The 25,555-nt window shown below is 39.1% G+C and overlaps 1 protein-coding gene across 1 annotated transcript in view; it reads left to right on the forward strand.

The window, feature by feature from the left end:
* TMEM131 (transmembrane protein 131) overlaps positions 1 to 25,555 on the forward strand; it is a 172,114-nt gene that overhangs the window by 132,265 nt on the left and 14,294 nt on the right. Inside the window, exons 23-36 of the mRNA XM_065402904.1 lie at positions 2,083 to 2,221; positions 2,359 to 2,468; positions 2,952 to 3,018; positions 4,675 to 4,826; positions 5,461 to 5,603; positions 6,898 to 7,084; positions 8,368 to 8,553; positions 10,481 to 10,639; positions 11,368 to 11,963; positions 18,097 to 18,272; positions 19,459 to 19,586; positions 21,906 to 22,030; positions 22,205 to 22,363; positions 24,285 to 24,450. Of these exons, the coding sequence (XP_065258976.1) occupies positions 2,083 to 2,221; positions 2,359 to 2,468; positions 2,952 to 3,018; positions 4,675 to 4,826; positions 5,461 to 5,603; positions 6,898 to 7,084; positions 8,368 to 8,553; positions 10,481 to 10,639; positions 11,368 to 11,963; positions 18,097 to 18,272; positions 19,459 to 19,586; positions 21,906 to 22,030; positions 22,205 to 22,363; positions 24,285 to 24,450 (2,493 nt within the window). The remainder of the gene's footprint in view (positions 1 to 2,082; positions 2,222 to 2,358; positions 2,469 to 2,951; positions 3,019 to 4,674; positions 4,827 to 5,460; positions 5,604 to 6,897; positions 7,085 to 8,367; positions 8,554 to 10,480; positions 10,640 to 11,367; positions 11,964 to 18,096; positions 18,273 to 19,458; positions 19,587 to 21,905; positions 22,031 to 22,204; positions 22,364 to 24,284; positions 24,451 to 25,555) is intronic.

The following is a 25,555-nucleotide window of genomic DNA, read 5'->3' on the forward strand; positions in this document are numbered from 1 at the left end:
ATCGCTCAGAAAGCACAACAGTAACTCTTAAAGGAAGGGAAATATGACCCTGTCAGAATTCCCTGAAATTATCTACTTTTTGCAGCTTACATTAAAGGCTAGAATATTTGAGGAAGAGGGAGAGAAATACAGGAAAACACATCTCCAAATAGTTACATGATGCAGTGAATGTGTAAAGCCCTCTAAATTCAGTTAAAGAAACAAATAATACAGAGAAACTTTAAACAAAGAATAGGGCGCGCTCGGTCTGAATACTGGGCAGACCTGACTGGTACTAAAGCCACGCCAACAGAAGGCCTTGGCTGAAGTGCTTGAGACCTATAGAACCCTGACTTTTTGTCCGTACCTCCAGTGCTCCCATCTGCCTACTGAATCTCCACACCAGCTAGTAAGTTTTATTTGGGTGTTGGGCTACTCTGTCCCTGACTGGGTGAGAATCTCTTTGGCCTGGTCTGATGACTCATCACACTTATCCTTGGCTAGGTCTACACTACAGCGGGGGTCCGACCTAAGATACGCAACTTCAGCTACGTGAATACCGTAGCTGAAGTTGCGTATTTTAGGTCGGCTTACCTAGCGGTGAGGACGCGGGAAAGTCGACCGCTGCCGCCGACTCCGCTGCCGCCTCCTGCCGAGGTGGATTTCCGGAGTCGACTGCAGAGCGATCAGGGATCGATTTTACCGCGTCTTCACCAGACGCGGTAAGTCGATCCCCGATAAACCGATTGCTACCCGCCGGATCGGCGGGTAGTGAAGACAAAGCCCTTCAGTTCCATTTCCTCCTTAAGCTTGTGCGCTGCACCTTTCAGCATGACCGTGGCGCTCAGAAGAGTGAGTGCACTGAGCAGCTGGGCCAGAGAAGGGACCATCACTGGGGCAAGAGGAAAACTGTATTAGGGATACAGAAAAATTTAACAGCTTAGTTCAGTTAGACTAGATGGCTAATGCCCTATCTCAAATTGGAATCAAATTGCAACTGGATCAGGGGACAAACGTATCCTCAGTACTGTCATCCCTAAGCATTCAAATATCATGACTCAGGCCTCATTAAATCATGAGGTTTAACATAAATAAATACAGATACTCTCCGGGTTGCACAAACCCGACTTACAGAAATCCGGATTTACGGAAAAAGTTCCGTACGCTTTTTTAAATTTATTTGCGTAATTGTTGGAGATACGTTCCCGATTTACACAAAACTCGACTTACGCAAGGCGTTCCGGAACGGAATGCTTGCGTAAGTCGGGGAGCTCCTGTTTGAGATTCTTTTCACTTACTTTCTGGATTGGACATTTAGGGTTCACTTGGGTCAGATTAAGATTTTTCTCTGCAGCCATGGGAGTTGGAAACTCTTCGTGAAAAGCTTAACTTTCATTAAAATCATCTGACTCCAGGATCTGGTGCTGAAGAACACCAAATATCCTGAGACTTGTGATAAAATGGTGGGAGTTGGCATTGCTGTAACATGGTTCACTGTGTGTCCTGTATTTATGACATAGACAGACTTTAACACAGTTTGTGAAGCCGTATAGCTGGAGCTATACCATATTGGACCAGTGTTTAAAAACAGCTAATGTTTATATAAGTAACTTTGCATATCCACTCATGGGTTTTAATACTGTTTGACCCTGTTCACACTGGACAGCCAAACAGTATTAGAAAAGGATTCAGCAGTAGCTGTTTACTCTAACTCCCTTTTTGCACCACTGTAGTCAGAGCCTTAGTCATGGTCTCACTACCATAAAACACCTTTGTAATAAAAGAATACTCTGGTAATTGAAGGAGGCATGGGAGGAACAAAACAAGAAAGCATAGAATATTCTGCATAGGTGTGACAGCACAGACAGTATGGTTGTGTTGTCCCTTTGTGCTGTGCTTTCCTTTTCTTATAACTGAAATAGCAGTAAGTACAGGTAAAGATCAAATGTTTGACAAAAGTAAAAATATATTGAAGAGTGGTGCATTCCAAAATAATTATACATTTTCTAGAGTGCATGGAAAGTTAACAAAATGTTGTTGTTTGTTAGGCTATCGACATTCCACTATCACAAGGTGGATTTTATAACTTTTTTTTTTCCCTAGATTGAGTGCCATGTTTGAAGTGGACACAGATCTCCAGAAGGATGTAATATTGAAAATCACAGCCGAACTGGCCTGGCCATCCATACTTGGTTCACCACGCCATTTAAGTTTTCCACTTACCAATACCAACAGCTCATCAGTAAGTGTGTGTGTTAATAGGATCATTTTACAGTGACACAGCGTAGTGTGAAATAGGTCTTAATATTTGGAAAAGTTTCACTACATTCACAATTAATATGAATGTAAATGTTTGTCAAATTGTTGCTTTTGTATTAGGAGGAAGAAATTCTTCTAGAAAACCCAGCAGATGTTCCTGTCTATGTTCAATTCCTTCCTTTAGCTCTGTATTCCAACCCATCATCTTTTGTAGACAAATTAATAGAGCGGTAAGTATTGTTTGGAATATTTAAACTCCTCTTGCTTTGATGCCAAATGTGCTACTTGCGGGGAGGTGAGGGGGAAATCAATGCAGTATTTATCAACAGCGGCTGTGTTGTAGAGAGAATTCAGAGCTTTAGTATAAATGGGAAATGAAAAGGTAAAGAAACTTTAGTACACTTTCATTGCCAGCCATCAGTTTGGGGCAAAGCTGGTGAGCTAAACAAATGCTTCAGATTTTCCTCTTTGGAATGCAGAGTGGAGAAGGGAGAGAACAAGCAAAATAAGAAAAATGAGTGGCCATTTTATCTGTGTAGTCTTCATTACAGTCATCTTAATATAAATCCTGTGCTTTTGGTTAGTGTTGAAATCCAGAAATTATTTGAAAGTGTTATAAAGGCCATATTGTCAATTATGTGAATTTCATAAATACTTGTACATCCTATCTCACTGTAATATAGTTTGGTAAGAAGTATATGTTTATATTTTAGGTTTAACTTGAGTAAGCCAACAAATTTCAATTTGAGGACACTAGAATTCCAGGTTTCCAGAAACTCTGTAAGTTATTTTAAAACACTTTCTTCTTTTCTAATAGTTTTTACATAGCCAAACAAATATTGTATAATAAAAATACAGCCATAAAGTCTTCAAAGTTATGACTGGCGTGTGATGTTTGTTGGATATGTTAATGGAAATTGCAGAGCAGTTTTCCTGCAAGTCTGGTGTGTAATTCAAATTTAACTTTTTTTTTTCTATATGTTTATTCTTTTATGTAATTATAGAACTTAAAGATGAAAAATATCTGGCTTATTTTATTCATCCCCTTACTGATATATAAGTATTCCGTACAGTATATTCTTGGATGCTAGTTTTAAATACCCAGGTGGTGGGGCATCTGTCACTTCACTTTTCATTCAGAATTTTTTGACAGTCTTAATTTTACTTGTGATCCCCCCTAAGCAGATGTTCTCCTTGAGTGTATAAACACTTATTCTTTTCCCTCCAATTAGTCAGTTTTTAGTTAAGCTATACCTTGTTACTTATTTCAGAGTTCTCAACCTTTTTCTTTCTGAGGTCCCCCCCAATATGCTATAAAATCTCCATGGCCCACCTGTGCCACAACAACTGTTTTTCTGCATATAAAAGCCAGAGACAGCATTAGGGAGGAGCAAGTAGGGCAATAGCCCAGGACTCCACACCACAGAGCGCCTCGCAAAGCTAAGGTGCTCAGGCTTCAGCTTCAGCCCTGGATGGCAGGGCTCAGGGCCCTGGGCTTCAGCCCCATGCGGTGGGGCTTCGGCTTTCTGCCCTGGGCCTCAGCAAGTCTAATGCCAGCCCTGCTTGGCAGGCCCCCTGAAACCTGCTTGTAGCCCCTCAGGGGGCCCGGACCCCTGGTTGAGAACCACTGACTTATTTTATTATCGTCTCATAAATCAGTGCTTTCTTACAGTAAGATCAAGATCAGGAAAAGGTCACTTGAGAAATTCTTAGAAATTTTAGATTTGTGTTCTCCTTTTACATTGGTAATACTTAGCCTGTCTACCTCAAAGTGTGTTCTGAAGATTTAATAATTGTAGAGCACTTTGAAGATGTGAAGCACTATATAATTGCAAAGTAATAATATTAGCGTTAGAGATGCACATGAAACAACCCCCTGAATACCTTGTCCTCTGAGGGGTTTAGGAACCCAGGTGAGTGTTTTGTAGCTCAGATTGCGCATGGTGAATAATCCAGTTGCACCACTTTGAAGTTGGTAATAAATATAGGATTTTTTTGTGCTGTAGATCTTTTGTTTTTCTGTTAAAGGCTATGATAGCTTAAAAATTAAAAATAACAAGTGTTGCATATCAACTGGTGGCAGAATAGCAGCTGCAGCTGCAGCCTGTTCTTTTTGCCTGATCAAACTCTCATTGACTTAAGACTATTTGTATCTTACCAGATACTTGAAGGGAACTTCCAGTTCATGGTGGACACTCTTGTGAATAAATGTTTGTTTGTATTTTTAAAAAAACAACACCTTTTTTTCTGTTACCCTTTAAGTCTAATAGAGAATTAGAAGACTTTAACTAGGCTAATTAAATATTTAAACAACTTCATCAGGAAGCACGTTTTGATATAAGAATTTTTTAGAAAATATAGTTTGTATGTACTCCGTGGAATGTATGAAAAATTCCCTATTTTTAAAAAGTGGTTTTTATTTTTCATTGTCTTAAGGTTCAGCCATTGCAGAGCACTACAGGATTTGCAGAGGGTCTGTCTCGACATTCAGTTTTAAACATAGTTTTAAAGCCTGGAGAGCGAAAATCTGTCAAAGTAAAATTTACTCCAGTTCTTAATAAGACTGTTTCATCATTAATTATCATCAGGTATGGTAGGTCTCTGAATTAGATTTGAGTTAATTAGGTTCTTATTTATGTGTAGGTTACACATTTGACACTTGTGACCAATAAATTGTCCCATTGTTTCAAGATTAATTGTGGAATCTCCAGGTTTGGAATGATGGATTTAGTTTGTATACATTACACTATGATTTACAGTGGTCAAAGGGGCATTCAGTTCATATCTTCAAATATTTCATGTATTGCCAATATGTTTTCTATATTAAGATGTTTAGATTCTTTTCAAGTTCATCTGTACATTTTGTATTGAAAGTAGGGACTTGTCAAACACTATTTTCCTAAAATATTTTTTGAGAAGTCGAGAGTTTTGTTTGAAAGAAGCATGTAGGAGCTTTGCAGTTCTAAGTGTTAATCATAAAATTTTATTATAACTAAATCATGAGTTTCTTCACTGAAGTTTAGTATGCTTTGTGTTGGTTACTGCAGCCCCTAACCTGCAAACACTTATGCGTGGGAATTGTGAGTGAGATTACTCATATACATAAGACTGTTCTAGGATTGGGATGTAATGTAATATAGTTTGTGAACATGTTTGTGAGAGCAGTGGAGTGCATATTTATTTTGCTAAAAGTTTCTTCTTTCCCCTATTCTCTTTATACAGAAATAATTTGACTGTAATAGATGCTATAATGGTACAAGGCCAAGGAACAACTGAAAGCCTGAGGGTTGCAGGCAAGCCTCCGGTTCCAGGAAGTTCATTACGTTTTAAGATCACTGAAACATTATTAAAAGACTGTTCAGAAAGTGAGTATTCTATGAAGACCTATTACACTGAACAGAAAATCTCATGACATCTGATATACACAACTACGAATATCTGCAGTAACTAGAAAATATCACTTTCTTGTTTTATAATGCCTAGATGAAATGAATCTCTAAAAATATGTAAAATGTGTGAACTTGTGGCTGATGTACCATGACAGATATTGTATTTCACTATACAAGCAATATTTCTGAGAATTTTTTTTTATTTTCATAGTGTCTTGGGCATTTTGTCATTGTAAACAGATTAATTAGGAAATGTAAACATACAGATGAAGGTCTGTCCAACGTTACTGTAGTTTAAAGTGATGGATACTAGAGGCTATATAACCTCAATTTTTAAGAGCAAAAGAGTGAAGACAGACAAAAGTAACACAGCCCACTACAATGGCCCTGGATCTCTCAATCGGAGAATAGGTGAACCAAAGCAGCAACCAGCCCTCTGTCTTCCTGAATCCTTTAGCAGCCCTCAACGCGAACAGTTTGTGCAGGGGGCAGGGAAGGGAGAGGGTAGAGGAATTGGGGCTGAAGAACTAGTCAAGAAGATTTGGCCCTCAGCCTTTGCCAGAGATCCATAGTATTTCTTCATGGATGGTCAGCCAAACCCTTCTCCATTGAGTGATGTGTAGAAAACTCAGTTGAAGTTGAAAACTCAGATCCTACCTCTAAACATGTGCCTCACATTGGTTTTCCACTAGCAGTGTAAATTCTTAAAAGGCCATATTCCTCTTAATGATGCTGACTTCAATGTCTTTGATGTCATCCATGAGCTTTATTTTCGGGATAGAAAAGAATTTAGTGTTAGAGTACAGATAATACTACACATACTATCTGAAAGTAATGTTTACAATGTTCAGTTAAATGCTGCTAGTATAGGAACTGCGTACAGAAGAAACGTAGACACACTGATGAACAATAGCTTACACCACTACACAGTTGGGGAGCAGGTTTGTTATAAGCAATATTAGTCTCAATAGAGTAGCTTTCTCCAGGTTTTTTGTGAGGGAATAATAGATGCTCTGGAATTGGACAAAAACCATTCTACTTGACAGCCATCTGACACTGCTTGCAGAGACCTCTGTTTTAACATCTTGTCCAAAGGTCAGCACTTCGACCACCCACCACTTCCCTGATGCATGTATTTCCTAGTATCACTGTTGGGCTTAAAGTGAGGATGGTACTAACAGAACTTTGCAAGCATTTTTTGTAGATAATGAATTTACTGCACTATAGTGGCTTAACACAGTCCTAATTGCATTGTTCTATATCTTTTTAGAAATGAAATTAAAAGAACCAAATTTCACACTGAAAAGAACATTCAAAGTGGAGAACACAGGGCAGCTTCAGATTAATGTGAAGTCCATGGAAATCAGTGGATATACATGTGAAGGATATGGATTTAAAGTTGTTAACTGTCAAGAGTTTACACTAAGTGCCAATGCCTCTAAAGACATTGTCATATTGTAAGTACATTGTTGAAGAGTGAGGCCATTTTCCTCATGTAGATCATTTGAGAATACTCTTACGTTAGAAAATGTATGTACAAAGCTTTACTCAGTAAGAAATCGGTGTTGATTAAATCCTTTTTTTTTTTTTTCATTTAAACTTTGAGTTGCTTAATTTTCTTCTGTATGAACAAAAATTGTGACACTTCCTTTCCTTTCTAAAAGTGGAACAAACAGGTTGTAAGAACCTATAAAAGAGATTTCACAGCTGAGTACAGTGTTGTATTTACTGGTCATTAAACAGTTTGCTGTAAACTTGGAACTGTATAAACAGATGCATATTAAGACAACTTCATTCAGGATATTGTAGAATATAGACATAGATTAACATATCCTTTTGGTTAATTGCAGTGTGTACTGAAAAGGATCCATCTCTGTATTATGAGTGCCCCGATCATCATGTACAGCATTTTATCCCTGCAGGCTTTGTGTATGCTGCACTGACTGAAATTGTAGTGGGTGTTTTAATCAAGAATTGGCTACAGAAAGGACCCTCTGCTCCAAAAATGATCTTGGGCCCTGATTGTATTTAATGCTTCTTTTGTATACTAATTGATTAGCCTTTACTAAAAATTCATAGAATTTAAGACTGTAAAAGGAGCACTCTAATTAAGTAGCCTGGCCTGCTGCATGACATACGCCATAGGATTTCACCCATGAATACCTGCATCGAGCTCAACAATTAGTGATGGGACTACAGCATAGCTTTCTAGAAAGATATTCAATCTTGACTTGAAGATGAAGTGACAAAGTTTCCACTTTTCTTGGTAATCTGTTTCATTGCTTAATTACTGTCGTTCTTAAATTTTGCATTTTTTGCATAATTTTAGTTTGATTTTTTTTCTTAATGAAAAAAATGGGTCCAAATTTAATTCCAACCATTGTATCTAGTTGGCTTCATCTGCTAGATAAATCTGCCCTCTGGTATTGGCTTAATTCTAGGCCTTCCCTCTTATTGAATATATTCTTTCTGTGTATGTACTTAGAGACTGATTTCATTGTCTCTTAAGCTACTTGAATAATATCCATAGGTACTATTTGGCTAAGGTGTCTGGGAGACTAGTGATCATCCTACTGATTCAGTCAGTTTCAGCAAACCTCCTCAGTCATTGCAGTCGCTATTATCTTTTTAAAATACGAAAAGGATGAATAATGCAAATTATTTAGAACTTAAAACTGTCTTACTGGATTTAGTCTTAAAAAATATGGACAGGTATAACCATCTGCATTTACTTTTTCAGGTTTACACCAGATTTCACTGCTTCCAGAGTCATTCGTGAACTGAAGTTCATTACAGCAGGAGGCTCTGAATTTATATTTGTATTGAATGCATCTCTTCCATATCATATGTTAGCAACATGTGCAGAAGCCCTGCCCAGACCCAATTGGGAGCTGGCACTGTACATAATCATCTCAGGAATAATGAGGTATGAGTTGCTTGTACCTGCATAATGTACATGGAGTTGTCTGAGTTTGAATACAAAATACAAAGGGTAGATGCTTCGATTTTAGTATAATTTAGGATACATTTTGTATACAGTGCAATTGGTAATTGATGTAAAATAATGTGTTCTGGTAAGATGAAGTTAAGAACAAACAGGTGCAAGCTACTGTGGATTTTGTGCTAACACCATGGTGTTGGGAATTCTAACTTTCTGTGAAAAACTAGTACAAAATACAGCATATGTTTGTCCAGAACATCTTTGCTAAGATCAAATATTGTACTCCTATTAACCATGATGATGTGTGATTATTTATAGCTGTAACTAAGCCAGACTTGAACTAAGTTGGGGATTGGTCCTGCTTTGAGCAGGGGGTTGGACTCGATGACCTCCTGAGGTCCCTTCCAACCCTGATATTCTATGATTCTATGATAAGTTATGAATTGAGGCAACGTTGTTAAACATGGCTTCTTTTGGAGGTGAGAAGTCACTCTTCCACAGCGCAGCACCTTAGGGAGATATGAAACAGTGACTTAGATGAGTTTAGCAGCAAATGCCTTTTGAATGATTTAATTCTGCTGCCATCTTTATATGTGATAGACAGCTGGTGATACTAATAATGGAATTTCTGAGAACCTGGAGGGCATTATTGAGTCATATGTAAAACATTTAAAATAGAGTACCATCAGTTAGTGAGGTTACATAGTAGCATATGAATACACCGGACAACAAAGCACATTTTGCTAGGCAGCGTACAAACACGTAGTGAGATAGTCCCTTCCAGGAAGAGCTTACAATCTAAATAGACAAAACAAAGAATGTAGCGGGAGAGAGAGGTGCACACTGAGGTGAAGTAAGTTGCTCAAGGTCACAGCTCAGATCAGTGGCAAAGCTGGGTGTAGAACCTGGGTCTCCTGACTTTCAGTCCAGTACCTCCCCCAAGAAATATTGTAGTTATAAACAGAAATGAAAATAAATTTGTTTTGCAGTTTCACTGTATTGAAACACTACTGACTGAGTATAACTAAAATATCAACAGTAAAACTGTAAAAATAAGAATTGAATGATGGAAACATGGAAACAGAAGAAAAATTATTTTTTTTACTCAAGCAACAGTGTGTTATATAAACACACAGATGCACTCTTTTTTTCTCCCAGTACAATCACTTGATGTGTGTATTCAATAGTACTTTTAGTCTGCACACTAAATCTGTTGACAATATTTTAGTCCATCTAGTATGTTTTAATTACTCAATGGCATTTTTAACGCAAGAATTAAAATTTCTTCAGTTTTCTGTGCATTAAATCAGATGCTAACCTATGCTCCTCCCCTCATCTCTCTCCCTCTTCCCCCAGTGACAGTGTGGTTTTGACAGGAAACAGTAGCTAAGGCCAAAATTCTGCCCTCTTATATAGAGTATTGATGAACTTATCTGGAGATGTTTCCCTATTGTTTGATTAATCTGTTTTCCTTAACTCTTTTATCGCATCTTGGGTGTAAAAATTTTTTGTGAATTGGTACTTCATTTCACTCAGTGGAAATATCAAGAAGCTGTCAAAAATTTGGAAGAAGGAGACGAGACCATGCTGATTGAAACAAGTTAACTTCTGCTTCAGAAGCTTATTTTTTCCATAATTTTTTGGTTTGGGGATCACATCTATATCTTGTCTTTGTACTTTAATTGTAACTCCCATAGTAATATGTGTACATTGAGGGGTTAAATAGGTGTGTGTGTCATGCTGGGATTTTGCTCTTTACAGCAACCTATAAAATTGCTTTTTTGGGTACTGTTCACCTTTTAGCTTTCGATTTGTTGGCAAAAGATGCATCTTCTTTGCCTTGTAGCATTCAGCCTCATCACCCCTAAAACGACAACAAAATTAATGCTTTTTTTACTTCTATTCCCTATAGTGTACTCTTTCTCTTGGTAATTGGAACAGCCTATTTAGATGCTCAAGGAATTTGGGAGCCATTCAGGAGGCGCCTGTCCTTTGAGGCATCAAACCCTCCCTTTGATATGGGAAGGCCATTTGATCTCAGGAGAATAGTTGGAATTTCATCTGACGGAAAGTAAGTACACACACATTTGAACAAGGCCACTTGGAAAGGAACATTTCTTCTAGTACAGGAGACTAATCAAGGCCACCCTCCTAACAAAAGGGGCTGGTAATTTAGCAATAACTTAAGAGGGCATCCAAATAGTGTGGGGAGGGTGGAGGAATTCCTACTTTTTTGTGAAAATCAACATAGTAAATTACATACTACCTGTTAGAAAAACAGAGAGTGTATAATGCAGCAGACTGGGGCAAAAGTGTCTCTCCTTAAAGCTCTCTGCCTAGGGCAGAAGTAGTCAATAGGCGGACCGCGGGCCAAATCTGGACCGCCAGATACTTTTGAACAGACTGTGAAATCTTTTTATTTACTACTTGTTATTGTTGTTGCAATGTGAAAAAGGTTTCTCTGGAGTCTGGACCTTGACTATACCTTTGCAAAAAATAGACCACCTTTGGCCTCCTAGGGCTTTATTTGAAAAAGAAACTCCCCACACCAGTATTCCTTCTCACATGTACTATGTGTTGTTGCTGTGATTTGTCCACAAATGTAAATAAGCAAGTGAATAATGGATATTAAGTATTACTAACTTGTCAGTTGAGCTTTAAGGGAGTTTTCATGTTACATTTCTGTGATAAATAAGCCAAGAACTGTGTAGCTCAGGATTACTAATTGATGTAATAACTCTTCTTATGTAGAGGAATATACACTTACTGTATATTTGAACACACTTGCTCTTCTTCCAGCTTGAATGCACTTGGATCGGACTCTAATCACAGTTCCTCCAGAGGAATCTATGGAGCAGGTGGTTCCTCATCACGATCCAGTGCAGGAAGTCATAAGCAATGCAATCCAACAGCACATCTGCACAGCAATAGAAATTCAGCTGATATTGAAAATGTCAAATCTAAAAACAATTCAAATGTTGCTAGCAGGACTTCCCTACAGACATCTTCCACGCAGTCATCTAACAGAGGAGGTCCCCTTATCCTGGATTCAAGTGTTATAGCTCAGAATCATACAGCAGGCAGAAGATCCAGAGGGGCAAAGCAGAACCAGCAAACAAACCAGCAACATGCTCAAGTTCTCTTAGAGCAGCATTCACAACAGCCAACACCAACAGTGCCTCAGCAACAAGAGCAACAGACTGAAAGTTCTTTGCCACAATCACCACTTCTTAACCCTTCACACCCAGAATGTACCAGCAACACAAGGCACAGCTCAGAGGATTCAGATATCACTGGTCTGATAGAAACTATGGACAAAGAGTTTGACCACCCAGAGTCCCCTTCCCCAGATGTGTTTACAGAGCAGCCCCCATCTCCAGTAACAAAAAACAAAGGTAATACAACTCTGCTTTGCTTAATGATACGGGTGGCACATTATGACAGCCAAGGAGTGAGTTTTGAACCAGTAAATGTAAAGGTTACAGTTTCATAGTGTTGTAAGCTGCTAACTTCTCAGCTGTACCAGAGCTTCATGCATGATCCTGAGTAGGGTTCATACACTTCCTTTCTGTCACTTGATAATACTGGAATTGTCCATTCAACATTGGATAAACTTTCTTTTGCAAGTTTTATATGAAATAGGTTTTTACTGAAAACCGATGTGTATATATTTAGAAATCTTTTAAAATTCTTCTTCTTCTGGCTTCAGTCCTTTTAGCCTACATTAGTTTTGGGAAAGTGGGGGTGGTTGCCCTAGTTTATTATGAAAACTGAAAAGTGGGGGATCGTGAATCAATACAGTACTGTCCGAATGGAATTCTTCATGCCTAGCACTTGCAGTTGTGACAGAAAATCCTTGATGTTAGGAGGTCGACAAGTTAATAAATGGCACCTGCTTGATTTTATTTTTTATAAAGTGTGTTAATCTTGAAGCTAGGGTGCCTGTAGAGTTGTTTATATGTGCACCTTTTGATTTCTCAAATCCTCTTGAAGTACATACATCATGTGTTTTGATTTTAGACAATTTTCAAAACAAATTTTGAGATTCTTAATAGAAATTTATCCTCATGCTGTAAATATTTCGTTAGTGTAGCTTTTGATTACACTGATTGTCCAAAACTGTTTTCTAATTAGCCAGTTGAGTCTAACGCACACATCTCTGATGGGTCACCCTAGTTACAAATTTAAATCTAGTATTCTTTTTAGTGGTTTGTTTGGTTTGGGTTTTTGGGGGGAAGTGGGACTCATTTAGGCAGTTTTGTTTACATGGAATATTGCTGACGCCTTTCATACACACTATATAAAATTCATTAGAGATGGACGTAGGTGGGGGAAGAGAACAGAGGATACGGTTAGAAACCCTAAAATGACTGTGTAATCACAACAGATAAAGCAATTTTAACTTGTATTGTAATGATTAAAAAATACAGCATAGTAACACAACATTGTTATGGACAGATGGTATTAAATATTCCTGATGGATGCAAAGTGTTGGCTGTGCTTATGAATGAGATGCATCTAGGATTCCAGCAGTATCAGGATCTAGTGGAACTATAGAGACTATACTTTTTATTTCTTAAGACTTGGAAACAAAATTGTTGTGTCTTTTAACAAATGAATGGCTAGTATGACTTAACTACCATTTTCATATCTGGTTCCTGGTTGGAACAATTCTCAGCAATTTGTATATTGGAAGATTATCTTAACATATTTAGGACGAAAATAGTTGTTCCTAAATATTGCGAGAGCTGGTTATAAAGTTTTTATTTACCCATTTTTCAAGCAGTATGCACTGCGTAATCACTTGCTAGTTTGTTGTCTAACAGTTTCAGCAGAAGTCTAAATGAAGTTAGAACATTTCACATAACTCCTAATGAATCATTTATAAGACAGATGTCCATTTTTTCTCTTAACTTTTTCCTAATTCTAAATACCTTCAGATAAGTCCGTACTTCTATAAAAAGCATCCCTTTAGTAGCCTTGGTCATCTCGGCTTGGGAGTGAGGCTATATTGGATGCTTTTATTTTTTTTCTTTGCTTTCAGACAAGCAGTGTTATGGTGTTAACTTTTCATCTTCCCAAACCAACAAAATGCATTTATATATAAAAAGCCCTTCATCCTTAGAAAAGTCTACACAAAACTAATATTTACTATACAGTTTTGAGTTCTACAATTCGAATGATAAAAGCTCAGTGCAATACATGATAAAACTTGTCCATTTCCAATCTCCCTCTAATACACTTTTTAAAAAGATTTCTTTATTGAGATATTTGCTTCATCCATTAGGACTTGGATTTTAAAAAATTGGGGCCCGATTCTTCAAGCAGTTGTGCATGTAACTATGCATGTACCCAAATGTTTGCATAATCAGCCTCTTACGAAATAAAATTTGTGACATGGTATCTAGCTAAGGAGTATCACTTTTGTAAAGTCTTGCGGCAGCTGTTTCTCAGTCTATAAACTAGTCCATCAGTGATAGTACACCAGGGGTCAGCAACCTCTAGCACGCGGCTTGCCAGGGTAAGCACCCTGGCGGGCCGGGCCAGTTTGTTTACCTGCCGCGTCCGCAGGTTCGGCCGGTCGCAGCTCCCACTGGCCGTGGTTCACCGCTCCAGGCCAATGGGGGCGTCGGGAAGCGGTGCGGGCCGAGGGATGTGCTGGCCGCGGCTTCCCGCTGTCCCCATTGGCCCGGAGCGGTGAACTGCGGCCAGTGGGAGTCATGATCGGCTGAACCTGCGGACGCGGCAGGTAAACAAACTGGTCCAGCCCGCCAAGGTGCTTACCCTGGCAAGCCGCGTGCCAGAGGTTGCCGACCCTTGTAGTACATTCTCAAAGTGTGAAGTTTGTTTGTGAAATATCAGGACCTTGTCTGATTTTGTTACATGAAATTGCACAAGAAAAAATACAGGAATTTTTTTGTCGTAAGTATAATTTCGAGAGGTTATATCCAAGAGAGCAATTTCATCACCTAAAATTATATAACTTCTCTGTATGCGAAAGCTTAGGAATGTTAGCACAGACACTTCAGGTTGATAGGACTAGATTCTGATTTGTTAGCACCCATGAAAACGTGTTGCTTTGGGAAATCCTGATTTTTTTTTTTTAACAGTTCACTGGGTTTATTAGTGTGAAAGATGCAACTTTTTGAATGTTTGATTTTGTTCAAATGTTTATGTAGGATTGATCAAATACTGTTGTATCCAGAATGTGTTGTTACTAACATTGAAAAAAAAATCAAAATAGAGAAGTTAGTTCCATTATAGATAAACCAGACTCTTACAGGTGTCTTACAGTATTTTAGAGAGCATTATCAGAGTGAAAATGTGTATTAAACAAATTTTCGTACTTATCCTAGAGAGATAAAGTAGGTGAGGTAATGTCTTTTATTGTACCATCTTCTGTTAGTGAGAGACAAGCTTTTGAGCCACACAGAGCTCTTCTTCAGGTCTGGGAAAGGAACTCCCAACCTTACAACAAAAATGCAAGGTTGAACAGATTGTTTAGCATAAGTAATTATTACTTGTATATTGTAATGGACCATTCAAGATAGAGTGGCCTGTTAAGATCTCTGGAGTCATAGGACAAAAAGTGGGGGTTAGTGGATAAGCCATAATAAGTTGGTCCAATAAAAGATATTACCTTACCTAACTTGTCTCTCTAATATCCTGGGACCAACGTGGCTACTGCATACTTACCTACCCTACTAATAACTTACTATAAAAATGAATGGAATTTTTAAACATTTATCTGGTGACTAGACTTTCCCAGCTTCAGATTCTTGTGCCCCAACACAATGAAGCAAACAGTACAAGGGTTATTTTTGTTAAAAGTATTGTTTACAGTCAACATTTTTTCATTTCATGAAAATATTTCAAGTCATCTAAGGTTTGCTAAGTTTTAAATGAATTACTCTAAGGTTTGATAAGTATGTGTGTCTTTACAAAACCCAAATTTTTGGGCCAAATTTGACCTAGCTCTTTAAATTACCCATTTAACAAGGTCTCTTGTAACAAATCAATAGAGATTTCATTAGTTAATGTACATCTGTTAAAGAAGCACAGTCAACTTGAAATCTACTTTAAAAAAAAAAAAAGTTCAAGGTGGTTTCATATACACCTGATCTTTAGTTCCCCTACCAACTTTTCTATTTTTTACGTTAACGTTTTTCTGAACATGAGACACTGATAATGTGAGCCAGGCTTTTAATGGTATTTAGGTTCCTAAATATGCAGTTTTTAAATAATTTTTTTTTTAAATTAATGGAGATATCCTATCTCCTAGAACTGGAAGGGACCTTGAAAGGTCATCGAGTCCAGCCCCCTGCCTTCACTAGCAGGACCAAGTACTGAATTTTGCCCCAGATCCCTAAGTGGCCCCCTCAAGGATTGAACTCACAACCCTGGGTTTAGCAGGCCAATGCTCAAACCACTGAGCTATCCCTCCCCTCAGTTAGCTACCTAGTTGAATTTTCAGAAGCACTTATATGGATCTTTAGGCATCAGAATACCTTTAAAATCTGTCCTTATTTAGTTTGTGCCTTTGACAAAACTTTGTCTACAGACATAGCTAAAAATGAGAATTTCCCCCCCAATCTTAGTAACTAATAACAAAAGCGGGGAAATTTCCTGAGAGAAATGTAATTTTTTAAACGTAGACTGTTTTCTTCCAACCATTGTTGGCTGCTAGAATGAACCTTGCTTGATGTGTAACTGTGTATTTTTCAACCTTCTCAATTGTGATAATGAATAGCCAGATCTAGAAGGAGGAGAAGTCAATCATTAGGTTTGCAAAAATGTTTAAATATATTTCCTGAAGGTTTCTACTAACTATTTTACAGTCTAATGCTGAAGAACATGTTAGGAGCAATAGCTTCTCAGACGATATGTGGATTTAAAATGAATTTTTGCAGTGTTTTTTAACAGTTTAACTAATGGTTTTTAACTTTTATACCCAGAAAAATAGAAGTTTAGCTTATAGGTACAGACTGTGCGCGTACAGCTTTGCACAATGGGGCTCTCTTCACAACTACGTGTCTTCAGGGTCAGAACCTTATTTTGTGTAGTATTTTTCATATAACTTTTGTTCCAAAAAGTTTTACACAATTAAGTATGGCAACAACCATTATGAACCAGATTCAGTTCCAACATAAGCAGACACAAATCTCAATGGAAATTACACCCATTTACAGTAGAGCTGAATTTGGTCTTCTCTCAAATAAAATATTAAAAACAAAACAGCAGTGTATAGACAATATGGCTTATAAGTGAATGCATTTAGTCTTAAAGCCAGCATCTAAGGAGGATCTTATTAAATGGTATTGTAGTGGATGGCTGGCAGAAAGTAGTAAGGGAATAACTAGAGGTAATGGCGAGAGAAGCCTATAGATCAAGATGAAGGTGTTTAAAAACAAAACAAACAAATCCACACCTGTTGCTCAAGTTGCTCCATATTGATGTTCTTTATGATGTTAACTCATTTCCCTTCCCCAAGAGTCCAAGACATACCATTGTATTTTGTCTACCAAGAGTCCTGGCAGGATTTTGATAGATCTATAGATGATGCTCCTTTGAACCTATCCCCCCAGTAAATTTCTCTGAGCTCAGGCACCTTCAACCTGAAATTGAGAGAAACCAAAAAGAAATAAGTATATTTAAATGTAATTAGCTCCTCTTTATATATAGATTTGTTGTAGAGACTGGTGGGTGATCTTAACTGTTACAACTAACTTTATAGATAAGTCTATGGATTTTTTAATACATTTTTCCTGTTTTGTCCTGTAGTAACATTCAAAACATTTGGGCTTAAAATGTAGGACATAAAATTTAGTTTTAAGTATTAAAATTTAACTTAGAGAGAACAAAATATGCTGAAGACAGATTGATGTTTAATCTGTATCCCCCGGCATACTTGTTACATCCTCTCATAAGAACCTTATAATATTTTTAAATACTCTCCATCAAATTACTGCAGTTCTCAAACAAACAAAAAATGCACGACTGAAGTCTGCAGAGCAGTTCCATTTCTCATTTGTCTGTTAAGGTGATAAAACTTTCATAGTGATTTCTAAAGTGATTGTTGTCAAAATCAGTCTTAGATGGTGAAATTCTAATACTAAACGTTAAGGAATTCAAACCGAACTCCAGTCACATGGTAGCAAAGAGTCACCGAGGAGAACTATGTATGCCTAAGTGGCCAGTGTCTGTAGAAGGTGGGTAATGTTGGTAGGATCTGCGGGAGTAAACGTATGAGTGTTAGTATTGGTCAGAGTCCTTTAGGTTTGACATGACATTTTATACCACTTCACTTCATCTAAATGACATATCAGCAAAAGTCTGAAGTTGCACTTTTAGCCACCCTATGAGAGAAAAGATGAAAATGCTATGGCAGTCCAATTCTCCTTGAACTAAGAGCTGCAGCTGGCTTGGGAGTCTTAGTGATGGATTGTTTTTCAGTGCACAAAGTGGTGCAAAACACTCCCAGTCTTGAGCACAGCTGCTAATAATCTAGAGCTGCCCTTATCTCCCTAGGGAAAGGGAAACCGTTTCAGCGCAAATCTAAACCACCGAAGAAGAGGGAGGAAAAGGAGAGAAGAGGAAAGGGAAAGCAACAGGAGGATGAACTGAAAGATTCTTTGGCAGATGATGACAGTTCTTCAACCACCACAGAAACCTCCAATCCAGACACAGAACCACTCCTGAAGGAGGTACAGAATCATTAAAGAGAGGGAAGGGTACTCTTCTCAGATACGTAGTGGCTCACCTAAGTAGAAAGCATAGCTTTGCTCTTGACACACATTCATTTGTAGTGGGAGCTGCTACTTATTCTGTGTTCGCTGATGCCAAGGATAGTAATAAGCAGCCTGTTTCCAAATCTCTCTGAGAAATAAAGGGATTCTTCCTTCATAGAACAGAGAATTAGAACATGCTTACATCACTAACTTGTTTCACTCACGGGGCCAAATGATGCTAGGGAATCAACTACAGCGTCTCAACCACTGGTATATTGGTCAAATGGTCATGATAATGGTTTTGTCTCAAAACATGCATTATGAAACCAAAATAAAACTAATTGGGGAGAACAGAAAGCCAGAGCCAAATTTAGGCATGTTTTTAATGTGATGAATTTGTTGCAGCTAGAATCCTGCTGTTTTGAAAGCAAAACTGGTTTAAATACATGTTAAAATATTTAGGATTCGGTTTGATCAGTTTTTGCTTTGCAAGATGGTTAGTCATTAATTTGACAGTGTAATTATATCACCTTAGTCATAAAGCACAGAGGGTTTGTAAAATGAGAGAGAGGAAATAACTCAAATGGTGAAGTTGCTTGAACTTGCTATTTCTTTGCTTAAGAGCATCCTATCTAGTTGAGATATGGAACCATTTCAGTTTTGGGAAGTCTGTCAAATGCAGCCCAGGTCATCAATGACAGAAAGTTACCATCCTCTGATGACTGATCAGTGACTTATACGAACTGAGTTGTCCATCTCCGTCCAAAGTCCATAACCAGCATCCTTTTTAACAGTCTCACCAAAGGTCTGAATGAACATGGAGTTGGAACTACCCTCATGTTCCTAGAATGGCCCCCCAAAATCAGGTTTGAAGTACATTAGTAGGGTAATCTGAGGAAGTTTGCACTGCTGCTGCCCATCCTGTACTATTTTTGTGGATAAGCAGAGACTGAAATCCTCTAGGAAGGTCAACCACCTTTTGATAGGCATCACTTTTGGGATGGAGGGGGATGGCCACTATTGAGTGGTGAAATGTTATCATCCATTATGCAAATTGCTCACAATTGTTGATGCCATTTTCTCTCTCTGGTTTTTATTGAAGCAGGATCCTTCAGTTACTGTTCTTAATGTTTTCTATGTTACCGTGTGTTGGCTTTTGTAGGAACCAGAAAAGCAAAAGGGAAAACAAGCCATGCCAGAAAAGCATGAAAGTGAAATATTCCAAATAAAACAGAGGGGGAAAAAACTATCAAATATCAAGAAAGAAATTCCAGCAGATGTGAAATCAAGGTGAGCATAATTATAAGGATCTCCTCCTAGTTAGGAAGGCTTTATGCTTGAAGGGGAAATGTGAAGGTAGAGCTTTCTGTGATCTTCAAGTCTTTGGGCTGCCAGCCTGCTCAGAAAAACCTACCTGTAGCAGCGGCTAACCTTACTTGTCTTCCTTCCTGATGTTGGAGAATATCTGTTTTGTAAATGTAAGGAAACATCTGACAGGAATGCTGTGCATCATTGAGATACATGCTAGATCTTCAGCAGTGAATCAACTGCAATAATGTGACGCTTTTGGTAACGAACTTCATGTAGAAAAACGGATATGGCCAACATTCCATCAAGTATTGCAACTACGTAATAAAGTACACGGTTCACACCTGTAGTTGATATCAGATACTCTTGGTGGAATTATAGTCACAGAATTTTTCCTGTTGAGTCTTATAATTAGGGCCCTACCAAATTCATGGTCTGTTTTGGCCAATTTCAGGACCAGGGGTTTTTTAAATTAGTCAGTTTCACGCTTTTAGATGTTTACATCTGAAATTTCACAGTGTTGTAACTGGGGTCCCAACCCAAAAGACTGTCAGGGTCAGGGGGTTGCAAGGCTATTGTAGGGGGGCCGAGGGATTGCCATCCTCACTCTACCCTGCTGCTGGGGGAGGGGGAGAGGGGCGGCTCTGCCTTCAGAGCTGGGCAGCCATAGAGCAGAGGCTGCTGGCCAGGTGCCAACCTCTAAAGCCAGTACCATCACCAAAGCAGCTGGAGCTGCAGCCTCTCTGCATGGAGTGAATAAGGGTGTCACAGCTGGAGCCGCAGCTGGGATGTAGGGGTGTGTGTGTGTGTGTGTGTGTGTGTGTGTGTGTGTGAGACAGCTCCAGCTTGCCCGCACAGGGGAGAGGGAAAGGGGAGGGGTGTTTGACAACTGGAGTCAAGGAGCTTCCTGCAGCTAGGAGAGATCTCAGAGGTGGGTCGAAGCAGCCCCTGCAGGGGAAGAGGAAGTCTGAATCCCGGGCTGGGACTAGCACTGGAGCCCTGCGCAGAGTAGGAGCCCCCAGCTGGGCGCCAGATTTCACAGGGGGGATCATATTTCATAGTCTGTGATGCATTTTTTTCAACACTGAAATTTGGTAGGGCCCTACTTATAATTTATGGATCAGATTCTCAGATCGGTGATCTGGGAAGGCTACTGCTACCTCTTCCTCTTGTCTGGTGCTAGAATGATTTTTACTGTGCCTCTGCATCATCTGTGCCGACAGAGGTTTAGTCTCACTACACCCATTTCTTTCTGACACTGCTAACTGGGGAGTTTTATAAAATCACAAATGCCACACCTCTGAATTGCATAATAGATGGAATGCAGAATATTAATTTGTGTGTTCCTGCAAGGGTTGTGGCAAATAAATACTAGACTAGCAGAAATCTAGAGTGTGTATACACTGATTTCCTTCAGACTACTTCTGAAAATGCTGCTTTATATAGTCTCCTCTCTTTCCTTTACCATGATCGTATTTTGTTTGCTTTCCAAATTATAGACAGGTATTTATTAATAAACACTTACGTTATGACCGCATCCAAAGGCCATACTGAGGATTGTGTTGGGTGAGACTCCCCCTGTCCTGAAGAGTTTACAGTCTGAATGGTTGGGGATTAAGAATAAAATATACAGGCAAATGAGCTTGCTATTGGTTGCAACAGTTTTGTTGTTTTTTAATGTTTAACTGGGAGTCGAGATGGGATGATGGGAGTGGCAGGAATGTTTGAGCCAGTAAGAATAGAAAAAGGAACTGAGGAGAAGAGGGGCAATCACAGCTCATCACCTACCTCGCTGTGACAGTTTTGTACCATCAGAAAGCTCCAGTGTGAAAAAAAATCAGTGGGTTCTTGAAGTTGTGGGTTAGTTTAGAGGCCATTCTAGGTCTATGGGGATGGCAGCATAAAAGGTATAGAGATAGAGTTTGAAGGAGGAGACAGATGGGGTGATAAGGCACCCAGGGATTTGGGTGCGTGAGAGTGCAATGGGGTGTAGGAGGCGATGAGAGCAGAGATGTAGACAAAGGCAGAGTTACAGTTATGGAGAACTTTGAATGGGAGGAGAAGCTTGACATAAACAAGGAAGGCCAATGCAGAAATTCAAAGAGAAGAGGAGACTTAGAGCAGTAGGAATAGATTATCTTGGCAGCTGCAGTCAGGATGGACTGAAGTCAGGGGAGTAATGAGGCAAGTCAGAGAATACCAGACTTGTATAAAACTACACGGCGTGTATATACGTGAAACTCTTCTGCAACACTTCACCCAGCAACCAAGAATAAATCTGTGTTCATGTTTTCACTTTAGTTCCTTGGAGTTACCATATACTCCCCCACTGGAAAACAAACAGCGCAAAACCTTTTCATCCAAGATGTCTCTTCAGCACATGCTGACAAATGGGTCCAAATCAAGAAACCTCCCGAAAACAAGAGGTACAATATATCAGTTACTCTTAAACAAATATTTGGGGTTTGGAGGATTTTTGTTAAATTACACAAGTGGTTTTTTAAATTTTCAGTTTTTAGAGTTCTAGCTTCTAGATCTCTGCACAAGGAGAAAGAAGTGCATCTCTTAATGGCTATGGCTTGCTCTGTTTTTTTGTACAGGTCCAAACAATAAGTTAATGGACAGCAGGCCATCAGCACTAGCAAAATTTCTCCCCAGTGGCTCTGGACAGGAATTAGGCAATACCAGCAGTTCAGAAGGGGAAAAAGATTCTCCACCACCAGAGTGGGACTCGGTGCCACTTCACAAAGCAGGCAGCTGTAAGTACAGTTACTGTACAACAGGAGGCTACAGTGTTCTGCAAAACAGCAAGGACTGTTTGTTGTGGTTCTTCTTTAAATCTTCCCATCCTCCCTCCTCACATAATCCTGTTCCTGTTTTTTCTGTAGTGGCCCCCATTTTGACAGAATCTAGTGGTAGTGTGGAGGTCTGAAAATGAGGGGTAGAACCTTGATTTTTCTACAGTTCTTTAGCAATGGGCAGAATTGTGCAAAAGCTGAGAATTGGCGATGATGGGGAGAATATTCATACAGCTAATTGTCTGAAAACAGAATGCACCATTCTTTTGAAATGTGGGCTCCATTTTGTCAGGTCCATTACAGCTGAGGTTAAAACTAGCTAATTTGCATATCCTAGGGAATGAGAATATCTGAAGTAACCAGAGAGTATTAGATGGAACTACTCAATCATTTGTTATGCAGTCAGGCTTTAAGGGCTGTGTTTGGTTCCAACTGATGACTGATACTTCAGGGCAGGGCATGAAACCAGAGAAACAATCAAACCTGGCTTTATGCCAACAGTGGAGGGGCGGAAATTGTGAAATGCAGAGTTCCTGCTTGATTCCACTTTCTCAGGAAGATCTTTGCCACTGCTGGCACAGATTGCTTTGGATGTAAACATATGCCTCTTGTAGTGATTATAATAGCATTTGTTTGTTGGTTTTGGTTTTTGCCTTCCTGCCCCTATATATTCATCTTCCCTGGACTGAGAGTTTCAGCCCCAAAACATTGAAAGATAATGGGGAGCTCTAGTTCTGGGGTAGGTGGAGAGTGGGGGGTGGACATGGTTCCACTTTCTAGGTGTGTAAGAGAGAAGCAGCAGCCTTCTGCATTGAGCGAACAGGCACTAATGAAGACCATAGGAAAAGGTCAGTGTGATAGGAGCTAAGTGGCATGGATGAAAATTACAGCAGAGGTGGAGCTAAGGCAGGGATGTGTAGAGGTGATGATTGTCAGATGTAGGTGATGTGGTAGAATAACAGTTTATGGTCGAGTGTGATGCTAAGGCTACAGACAATGGAGGAAAATAGGAGATTTTTAATTGGGGAAATGGAGGTGGGTTTAAAGATACACCTTTCTCTACCCATTCCATGCTTTTTATATCCTGCTTTAACTCATTTTGTAAATAAACTACCTGCTGCCTTTGCTCCAGTTCACTATCCCAAAGGTATATAGCCAAAGACATTCCTATATAGGTCTGATGTGCAGTCCTGCAGCAATTTTAATTAGCAACTATATCAGTATGGGCTTCCTGTGCTGCAGTGTGCATCAATTTTTTGGCTGACAATTCAGAAATCTCCTGTTGTAGACTAAATCTGGTTCTGGATCTAGCAATGCTTTTTCTGCATTAATTATTAACCTATAAGTGATTTTTAAAAAAAAAACAAAGCTTTTAAACAAAACGCTGAGAACTAGAACTGTGGGAAAGGTTGACTTGCAAAATGGTTGGAAAACTTCATTTTCACCGAAGTTTGTTCACCTGGTGTTTTAGCAAAAACGATAAACAGCTTTTTTACCTGACTGAAATCTACACAGACTCTGTGGTGGAAGGCCACTACCACGATTTGATAGTTTATTAGCAGAAAATTACAGGCTATAATAAAATTAGTTTTTGCTGAAGGTCTGTCACTAGTACAACTCCAAGACAGCTTTCCTCAGCCCCGCTTTTTGTGGCATTATATTGGTTGATATTCATTTCACTTAATTCTCCATATTCTTTCTATGAAAATTTGATATATGAATATTTCATACATAAATATTGTTACATGAATATATTTGAATGTAAAAATTTCTGGGAATTTGAGCAGGAGCTACAGTACTTCAGAAAGGATGACAAACCTCCTTAAGAGTGGCCCATGTGGTGAAATGAATACTATAAGACCTTTTTTGCTTGGTTTCCCAGCTACCGACAACCTTTATAAACTGTCTCTGCAAACCCTCAACGCAGATGCTTTCTTGAAACAACGACAGACCTCACCAACTCCTGCCTCTCCGTCTCCACCCCCTGCATCTCTAGCTTTTGTGCCACGGAGCACTTATAGTAGTATTGTGAACAGCAGTTGCAGCAAGTAAGTTGAAATCTCTACTTCGTGTTAAGCAAGTTTTCAGTCTTTTTGCAATTATGTGAAGCTCATAGAAACATACAAATTAGAGGTGGAAAAAGAGCTGTCAGGTTATCTAAGTCATCCCCCTGCCAATATATTTCCCTAAAGTATATTTCTTAATGTGTTTTCTCTCCCTTTTAATACTCTTTCCATTTCCCACATAAGTGTCTATGGTTCTTGATTTAAAATGCTCTGAATTTGTTCTTGAATATGTACCACTCCTGTAATTTTGCAATGGGTTGGGGTTTCTTAACTTTGATTCTTCAACGTGGCAGATTGGGAAAATGTGTCATCATAGACCACTGCTTGAGGTTGAAATGCTGCTGCTGAGACCTCTGTATCCATGATTTTACCGCTGCTGCTTTTGAGAAGCTGAAATTGATATAACAACTGAATTCCTCTGACACTTGCATTTTAAGCTGTTTGAATACTGTTGGGCAAAATGTATTGATTCACTGTAAGGTGATAAGCAATGGTTGATTTTTCCAGTTAAGGTTTGAGTAATCTTAATACATACTCCACTGCAATGCTGGCTGAAAATTATCCCGTTGACTTCTTCAAAAAATCCAGTTGTCAGTCTGTTCAGCAAGAAGTTCCGAAATTCTTAAACTTCCATTGTCGTCCCTATTTATCTCCCTGTTGTGATAATCTGTGGTTGCCCTGGGGGTTAACGTCTGTTGTTTATCCTTGTAGGAAACCGAGGGCAGGTCTATGCTTAACCGCTATAGCGGCGGCGCAGCAGCACTGGTGCAGCTGCGCCACTGTAGCACTTCAGTGAAGACTGCCTTGCCGATAGGAGAGCAGTCAGAGTTGGCAGAGTTAGTCCACATCCGCCAGAGGCAGTAGCTGTGTCGATGGGAGAAGCCCTGTTGTCAACATAGCGCTGTCTACACTAGGGGTTAGGTCAGTATAAGTGCGTTGCTCAGGGGTGTGAAAAATCCACACCCCTGAGCAACGCCATTATACTGATGTAAGTTTACAGTGTAGACCTGGCCTGACATCTTCCTGGTTTTACTAGCTTTACCCAGTTTATTGAAAAGAATGATGGCATATACTCCTTTTATCCAGT

This window comes from Emys orbicularis, chromosome 1 (genome assembly GCF_028017835.1).
Source record: "Emys orbicularis isolate rEmyOrb1 chromosome 1, rEmyOrb1.hap1, whole genome shotgun sequence".
In the NCBI taxonomy this organism is placed as follows: Eukaryota; Metazoa; Chordata; order Testudines; family Emydidae; genus Emys; species Emys orbicularis.